The sequence below is a fragment of the Stylophora pistillata genome, chromosome 5, assembly GCF_964205215.1.
Source record: "Stylophora pistillata chromosome 5, jaStyPist1.2, whole genome shotgun sequence".
NCBI lineage: Eukaryota > Metazoa > Cnidaria > Anthozoa > Scleractinia > Pocilloporidae > Stylophora > Stylophora pistillata.
The window spans coordinates 19,772,661-19,781,647 of NC_142523.1; the positions used below are offsets into that span (position 1 = coordinate 19,772,661).

General features: G+C 38.6%; 1 protein-coding gene across 2 annotated transcripts; it reads left to right on the forward strand.

Moving 5' to 3' along the window:
• Window positions 1-578: 578 nt before the first annotated feature.
• LOC148730703 (uncharacterized) lies at window positions 579-7,489 on the forward strand. 2 transcript variants are annotated; one of them, XM_088761562.1, is made up of 6 exons: window positions 579-627; window positions 980-1,076; window positions 2,729-2,785; window positions 5,439-5,571; window positions 5,784-6,035; window positions 6,905-7,489. In XM_088761562.1, the coding sequence occupies exons 3-6, from the start codon at window positions 2,740-2,742 to the stop codon at window positions 7,179-7,181; spliced, it is 708 nt and encodes a 235-aa protein (XP_088617688.1). In that variant the 5' UTR covers window positions 579-627; window positions 980-1,076; window positions 2,729-2,739; the 3' UTR covers window positions 7,182-7,489. The 2 variants fall into 2 exon arrangements, with proteins under 2 accessions (XP_088617688.1, XP_088617689.1); XM_088761563.1 differs by lacking the exons at window positions 579-627; window positions 980-1,076; window positions 2,729-2,785 and adding an exon at window positions 5,085-5,344.
• The last annotated feature ends 1,498 nt before the right edge of the window (window positions 7,490-8,987 follow it).

Here is an 8,987-nt window from a genome sequence, read left to right on the forward strand (position 1 = left end):
TATGGATCCTTTAGTTATGGATCCATTATAATTACACCCTGACTGTTTTTAACCACCTTTTTTTGTCACTACGTTTGGTGCAGTTCTTGTCGCTGTAGATAAAATCTTTTTAGCAACGCGCTGCTCGAGTTTTTCAACGGCTCCAGAATCTATTTCATGTCTTTCAAGTTAGGGTAAGACCTGTATCTTGGCGTTCTTGCCGATCAGCGAAACAGGGTGAGGGAAGCATTCGTTACGTATACTTTGATAAAAGCTTGAATCGAGCGAGAAGATTAAGGCTTTGGCCGCTACACTATAATCTTACTCACTATTCACTTGATCCCTTTAGACGTCTTCTCTTATCGATGACTCCAAAGAGCGCTCTCTGCAGTACACCTACAGGAGGCTGTAACATGCTTGTTGTCTACACAGATACAGCTTCAGCTGTATAGCACGAAAGAAAAGTGATGTGTCTTTATTATCCAACCGCACTCCGTAGAGTACAAATAACGCTATAGACGAGTACAAATATCACGCGGTATTTGTACTCTAGAGGACCAGGTTTTCTCGCATCACGCAAGTAAAGAAGGGGAAAAAATGGTGGACAATTTGAATCATATTTTTGACGACGAGGAGTTGGAATGCCTGGTAAATGTAAATCTAGGTTTATTAGATGAACCGAACGAAGAAAAACAGCTAGACGACTAGGAAATTTCTTCATTTATTGGAGAAAGTAGAAACAATGTGTACTCCAGAAATATCCACGAAATTCGACCGCACTGAAATGACAATTTGGCGTGTTGGATACAATAAATCTCGTATGAAACGTTTTGTTGTGCAGTGTCGCTGAGTATTTTTACTGGTTGTTTGTATAAATACGGCACAACTCGTAAAAATACCCAGCGATACTACACAACAAATCATCTTACAAGATGTATATGTATATATATATTGACCCTGGAAAGAAAGAATGCAATTTCTATGCTGTTTTTTGTTGCAGACAAAGATTTGAAATTCAGTAGCATTCTTCAACGAGGTTTCAAACATCATACTCTCTTATTGCAAGCCAATCGGTGCTCTATTGAAGGAATAAACTGGTAGGAAAGTGAAATATTTCAGGCTTGTGAGTTATACATGTCCTCTACACACTAGAATTAGCAAATTTATTATGGTAAGATTCTTTGGGGGAGGTTAATTCTTATCGTATATTCAGTTTTGTTCTAGCAATGATATACAAATATACATAAGAGCGATCGATTCGCGTGATGTAGAGCACGTTGGCTAATATTATGTAACATGACTATATGCTTGGTCAATTGCGTAATTCAATGAGTGGTATTGTCTCAGAAGCAGCGAAAGCTTTTCAGCGCGTCAAAGGAAAGGAAGGAAGTAGGAGTAAGTACATCCAGTCAAACACCTTCTTCTACTCAAACTTTCCGTAATGCTTGCTGGATAGTTTTTTGGCAAAAGGAAACATCTTTGCAACCTTAACATTGTCCAATCTTTCTGTGATCAATTTTTTTGCGATGCACAAGGAGGTAAGGCAGCTTTTTGTAGAAGAATAATTTCACAACACCGACGATCCTGATGAAACGACTCATGATGAGATCAATACACTAAAAATAGAATCAGTCTCGCAAGCACGTTGTGCAGTGGCTCAGGAGCAGTTCAATACGCTAAAATCACAGGCAGCCCAAGCTCACTACTAGAAAAGCGGACGTGACTCTTACCGTGTTGCGTAACGTTTTATATTTATAAAGGTTTGTATGGGATGTTATCGGTTTGCCTTAAAAGAGAGAAAAAAAATGTCTTGTTTTGAGGTAAAATGGGCTTACCTTATTGCCTTGTTGTTTTCTTTGTTGATTCCGAGCGTCTTAGGCCATTTTGAAGCGTTTTCGGCGAGTTAGCGCTATGTTGGTGTTCAGTCTTTTGATGAGTTCAGAAATCGGTTTCATCAAGTGTCCTACGTAGCGCAACAAAATGTGACGTTTTTTGGAACGACTACGTGCTTAGCTTGTGCCTCGTGAAAAGTTGGTGTGAGAACAAAGGACATTGTAATATTGATTGCTTTTAAAACGCCTCGCCGCCTCTTCATGTCCAGTGGCTACTTGAGTGATAAGCTCCAAAAATTACAGAATCGTGCAGCAAGAATTATTACTAAATTCCCCTTTGATACGAACTCAAACCACCTTCCCTCCACCCTCGACTGGGAGAGGGACTGGGAGAGGCTATCTCCTTGATGAATGAAACAAAAAGCCTTAATGATGTATAAAACCATGAACAAACTTGCTCCCGAATATCTACAAAGTCTATGTAGATATCTCACTTTCCTTGCGACGTAAGAAACTCTGAGGGAAGGCTGACCCATGTGTCCAAACCAAAAATCAATTATTTAAAACGAAGTTTCTCTTACAGCGGGGTCATATTATGGAATAAATTAACCAAACACTTAAAAAATGCTTCATCCATTGAACATTTTAGGAGAAATATCAACAAGCTAAGTTAGCTGATATATCGGATTCCCACACGGCAATCATGTAAAGCAGTTGTAATTAATCTTAGTTTTTAACCTAAGTTGAACTGATGATTTTCCGTGTTAAAATAAAGATTTACTTACTTACTTACTTACTAAGAAACGAATGTCAGCTGACGTCACCTAGAAAAACTGCGGAAAACCAATAACAAATCAAAAAAGGAAATTGTTTAAATAAATAGACCTAGGTTATACTTAAACTATTCATTTGCAAAGGTGCAGCGAGGATGCAGATCTCTGTGCGTTTCACTTTGTTTCTTGTTGTGGCCGTGGGTAAGTTCATCTTTCTCTTCCCAACTTTTATGTATTATCCTAATGTAAATATGTTCTAAAGTTAACTTCCCGAACTTTATCGCGGAACGCGTAGATACAAAATTAATTATTCAATTCCCACATGGAGGTGATGTCGTTTAATCTCGTTTCGGAGGCATCATCTTCTTATTTAATTTTTACCCCGAGCAGTTTTGCTCCTTTTCACGAACTTCCTTCCTTTGACTTTGATTTCCTTTCAACTTCTTTTCTCAGTTTTTGTTGGCTACAATTCCAATCTCTTTAGGTAACATTCTTCGCAATTATATGACATTTGCTTAAACTCGTCTCTCTCCTACACTTCTTTGAACTCTTCAAGTTAAGGCCATTTAATTGTGTTTGTCCAAGACTTGCATGTTAGCGAACTTGCCAATATACGACACAAGTTGAGAGACATACTCTTTCTGCATACTTTGATCGCTGCGAGAATTAAGCGGGAAGATTAAGGCGTCAACCATACTACAATACTGTTTTATTTCAATACTAAATCCTTCTACGTTAACAAGCATATTTTCATATCGATGACTCGAGATAGCGCTTTTCCGTAGTATACGTGCAACAGGTTCAGAGCTACTTTTTCTTTTATGAAAGTGATGCTACGATTTTAACCTGCTATGCAGATAAAGCGTCAACTGTATAGCGTGGAAGAGAAGTGATGCGTATTTATACTGATCCCAGAAATAAGGTGGGCAATTTTTATCCTGTTTGTACCACTAAGAAAGATTTGGAAATATTAAATATTCTTCAACAAGGTTTTGAACTATATACTCCGTAACTACAAGACAATCGGTACTCTGCTAAAGTATAGAAGTGATGGCGAAGTGAAATATTTTATGTTTGTGGTTGCGTTGCCACATGTCCTGCGCACTAAAAGGATTGGCAAACTTTTGTAACTGGGCGATCAAATGAAAATGTACATAAAGTTATTACATAATCATCGACAGCCTGTTTGATGGATTTGATTTGCATCGTATGTCTAGTTCTCTTCTATTGAGAGGATAAACAAGTTGTAATTTAAATTTTTCTCTGTCTTTTTTGTTCTTTCCGATTAACCACAGATCTGAAAGCGCGGATCCGTGTGGTGTAATATGTAGAGTACGTGATTTCTTCAATTATCTTGTACCATGTCCGCATGCTTGCACAGTGACGGGCAAAGAGTAAAATTACTTCTTTAGACGTCAACGTAAACTTCCAAGATAGCTGCGGCACATACATATACATATTTTTTCATATTACACAGAATCATGCCTCTTTGCAATCTTTGTCTATTGTGTCCGTTCTCCATTTTTGGTCGTGCAAGTAGGCGTGAGTTTCTCTCTGAAAAATTGTTTTGCATCATGTTATTTCGCCAAACGCACGGAAAAAATTGAGTGCTTTATTTGTACAGAATCTTCTTTTTTTTTTTCAAGTATTTTGATACACGTGCGAAAAGACCCGTCCTTCGCTATCACAAGCATACCTTTCAAATCGGATATTGACGCTAACTTCAACCAAAAATGATCCGTGGGATAAAGTCCACATTGTTACGGCTCATTGGCAAATATTCTGTGCTTAACAGTATGCTTGGTCAGTAACGTAGTTTAACGAATAAAATTACTCCTCAGAGGCGGCGAAGCGTTTTTGAAAATAACGAAGGAGGGGGGAGAGAGTTTGGACAGTTCATCGCAACCCAAGCAAAACACGTTGAACTGATCTTGAGAAGAACACGAGACAGGGGGACAACTTCAAAGACTGTAACCTCCTCAATGATCAGCTCCCCCACCCCTTCCCCCCTAATGCTCTTAGGTTCTACAATATTTATGTGATAATAATCTAGGGCGTTATATTCTTATCACTTACTTGACATTCCTTAAAGTTATTTATAGCGATCGGCTGACTGATTTCTTCGAGTCATCGATAAGAGAAAACACCTAAAGGGATCAAGTGCATAGAAAGTAATATTACAGTGCAGCCGGCCAACGCTTTAATCTTCTCGCTCGATTTAAACTATTATTACATCCATTTTGAAATCACTGGAGGTCCCTGTAATCTGATTGGCTTTAATTGGTGCGATTTATTCACGAATCGCACCATTTTTTGCTTTTTTCGCACATTTTGCGCTTGACTGAATTTTTGACACATGACGTCAGTCTTTCTGTTTTGCATACAAAATAAGATGTAAAAGCGTTTCCGGTTCCACTTATTCTTTAAAAACCGGCTCAGTACTGAATCAGTAAAATATTTGAATTGACTAAGTCCCGTATTTGGGCGATTTCAAATTGGATGTAATAAAGTGGTAACTGAACCTTGTGTCGTGCAATTTTGGTCTGAAATCATACTTGTCATTTCAAATCAAACTCGCGCTGCGCGCTCGTTCGATTTTGAAATCCCGCGTATGATTTCAGCCCAAATTGCACTCCACTCACTGCAATTACCATTATTTATCAAACTATGTGTCACGAATGCTTCTCTCAACTTGTGTTACTGATCGGCAAGAACGCCAAGATACAGTTCGTGTCCGAATTTGAAAGACTAGCACTTCAAGTAGGTTTTCGAGAAAAACTCGAGCAGCAAGTTACTAAAATAATAGCGAACGGCTGACTGATTTCTTGATTACCAATGATCATTATTTTGACAGCGTTTCTCGTTGGAAGCCACGAGGCGCTCCCTAACGTTGGCCATTGTACTTTCATGGAGTACTTTTGTGGTGCTCGAAAATGCACCACATTTTTCTTCAAAGGACTGCAAAAGGACCCCAAAGGAAACTGTCTGTAAGTTCACTTAACGCGCTTTAAACTTTTGAGATGTTTTCAACGGCGACCCATCCAAATGTAACGCAATACTGCGGTATCTATCAGTTGGTACCATCCAACTGTAACGCAATACTGCGGTATCTATCAGGTCGCTTGCTTTACTCATTGATAACCATAGACCCTTACCTAAGACTTGCTTTAACTCCAAGGCTTTCTTGCTTTCATTCCAGTGCTAAGTTCAACCAAATGAAAGACTGTGTGTTCAAGGTGACCAAGTACTGCGCTGACTCGCTCACAGACAGCAGCATCAGAAGAATTGTAGACCAGAATTTTCACAGCACAGAATGTTCTGAAGGCCCCGCTCAAATAGAGTCTTCGGCAGGACTGCCTTGCTCAAGCTCTTTCGCGTCTGAAGCAAACGCTTGCGGGAAAACGTTCCGGAAGATATTCGTCGCGGACAAATCGAATTCCTCTCTTTGCGCGTGAGTTGTGAGACTACTTGTTTTTAATTCTCTAAGCTGAATCGTATAGGCATTCTGATTGGCTCTCACTTTTGATGTAAACGCATAGATGAGGTTACTCTTAATAACTTTGCCTTTTTATGATATAAAACAAACAGACTCCATGATGCCGCAGGTTTACTCAGTAAAAGACCACAGAACGCGTAAAAATGTGGTCAAAACATTTTTGAAACACAGCTGCGCCTCGTGTACTACTTCAGTTATCATTTACTGAATATACGCACGACATCATTGAGTAAATTTACATTTAGAAACTAATAGGGATTATAAATCAGGGCGTGGCTATTGAACAAAGAAAAATGTTACTCTCTTGTCTTGAGGGCAAGGGGAAAAAATTATTGATTACCCTTTTGAAATTGAGACAAATCAAATTTGGGAACAGGCGAGAAAATATAAAAAATCTTTTTAGACAAGAATGGAAACATTATTCCCAGTTCTTTCTCATATCCAAGTGTGTTAAAAAAGCCTGACTTCATCATTAAATCCACCATTTTTTTTAATTTAACGCTCTGCAAAAAAATCCGAAAAAAAATTGGAAGAAAAGAAGGACAAGTGAGAACGCTTCTTGGCTAAGTATTATAAGAACAAAAAAAAAGAAAAAAATATATGACTACCACCAATAAAAGAATTAAAGGCCAATTTGAGAAAATACTTAATGTACACCCAGTGAACTGTCTTATACACGCGCGCGGGAAAACGTCAAAGATCAAGTCTCGTTAAGAGCTCTATAATCGAAACAGATAGAAATCAGTGCAGTCTCAGATCCAAAATTGAACAACGAGGGAAACAGACGCACGCAGTACGATTTTGTTAACCTTCATTCTTTTCAGGGAGCAAGCCAAGAAGAAGAAGTGTCTGAAGAATTTGATAGATTCTGACTGTACCATTTCCTTTGCTGACCGGGAAGTGTTGGACTTAGGCTTCGCTGACTACAATCCTTTCTGCGCAAATAATCGGGACCCTGGGGCGACTGGAAATGACCAGTGTCATGGCGTCAAAGACATCAGTGGACCCGCTGGCATTAATGCAGCAGTTGGCATTAAACCTGGTGTTATGCAAACACTGTTGTTTGGTTTCCTGTCCATATGGTTCTTTTTCAACCTTTAAAGAGAAAGCCCTCTTAATCTCTTTTTTCATACATTTCTGGTCAAATTTGACAGGGTTTTGTATTCAGCGAAGCATTTGAATGAGCTGCTAGCTGATCTTACGTCTCAAGTATTCCCTTTTAGTAGCTGCTTTTTATTTCTTGAGCAAGCACTTTCTTCAAAAAGCATTTCAGAAATTGAAAAAAACTGAAAGTTTAAGTAAAATAAGATTAAAACACAATCCTTTTAAGAAGCCGATTTACTAATTCGTTTCTCTAAACCATGTGTGTTAATGATATTAAAAATTAAAGAAATTAATCAGAAACCAAAGTGTTTCTGTGTGTTGTCTTGACAGCGACATCAACTCACCCAAACCCAACCTCCCCGCCCCAAATCCCCCAAACCCAACCCCCACCCCATCCCTAACCCAGCTTAATAGTTCTTTAAACTAATTGCGTGAAACTTGTTAGCTCTTCGGTAATTGGACTTCTACTGCAAGAAAGCTAGAAATGTAATATCCCAGGTTCAAATTTGTATAAACGAGCTCAGATGCCTCACTGAAATCAATTGGCCGGCAGTGAAGAACATTGACGTGCAAATTTCAGTAACACTAGTAATCGTAATATTTTTGCTTTGGATTAACAACTGACAGCGAAATCATTCAAACTGTCCTAAAATTGTACATTACCACCGACGACTTGAACATCAACAATAACATCAACAATAGCATGCTAGTTCATCTTCAATCGAAGTCAACTTTTTTCCAAAAAATCCCTTTTTAGCGTTGTCTGTACTAGTATCGACAACAATGTTCGTCATCAAAGCGGTAGAATTATTGTGGACTCACGAGGCGCAATCGAATGTGTCGGAAACATATTTCGACCCTTGTGATTACCGTTGTGGATAAAAGTGTTGTCTGTGCTCTTATGAACAATGGAAAATTGGCCAATCAGATTACAGTACAGCTAATGAGCCATTTTACAGTTGTGTTGTTGGTTTCCAAGCCTTTTATTTGTAGAGAAGCTGAAGGTGACCTTGTTGTGATAGAGACCAGTATCTAGTTAGCATGATAACGAAGCGTTTTACATTTGAAAAGTTGCAACGTTTGGTATGGCAACCAAGCACGCAACTGACTACTGAAGTAAACATTTTTTCCTGGTGGCTTTATACAAAAAGATAACGGATGCAAGATCTAAAAAACTATCTTCCCAGCATACCTTTTTGAAAAGTATGTTTGAGTGTTCTTTTCAAAATTAGAGAAAGGTTTGTTCAACAGTTTATGCATTTCGATAGTGTCTAAAGAAACTCCTTTATTTCTCCTCCAGTCTAAGTAGCTCTAGAGTGGGCAAAGATCGTGTGTTGAAAAACTAGTAGCATCGAGTCACCAAATGTAAATACCCTACGAGGTATCTTTGCCAACGACATTCCGGAAAAGTTCTCTCAAGTTTAAACAAAAATTGTCCCATCCGCCCTCTCTCACCCAGTCTTAAATTGATCACATACACTCTCGCGATCATTTGATCTGATTTTATTCTTTCTGTCTTTTTTTCTGTTGTTGTTGTTGTTGTTGTTGTTTTTTTTCCAGATTTCGATCGGAACGTCAACCATTAATGTTGGTCAGCCGTGAAAACTATACTTGAGGTTTCAACTCGATTATAGTGGTCCATAAGCGTATTTTTGCATAATAAGAGTTGCGTGGGAGTCATAGTTAGTCTGCCAATATCTGTCCTCACTTCAAATTTTTCAGTCTTTCGCATCGCACGTATTAAGGCTAGATTTTAAAATGGAGTCCAAATTACGGATGTTCTGAAGGTTGAACCAGTGCAAA

Excerpts from the sequence above, each read along its gene's own strand:
- LOC148730703 (XM_088761562.1), top strand. The coding sequence starts at position 2,740 with ATGCAGATCTCTGTGCGTTTCACTTTGTTTCTTGTTGTGGCCGTGG. Across the intron at positions 5,572-5,783 it reads GACCCCAAAGGAAACTGTCT|TGCTAAGTTCAACCAAATGA; the intron begins GTAAGTTCACTT and ends CTTTCATTCCAG. Across the intron at positions 6,036-6,904 it reads TCGAATTCCTCTCTTTGCGC|GGAGCAAGCCAAGAAGAAGA; the intron begins GTGAGTTGTGAG and ends CATTCTTTTCAG.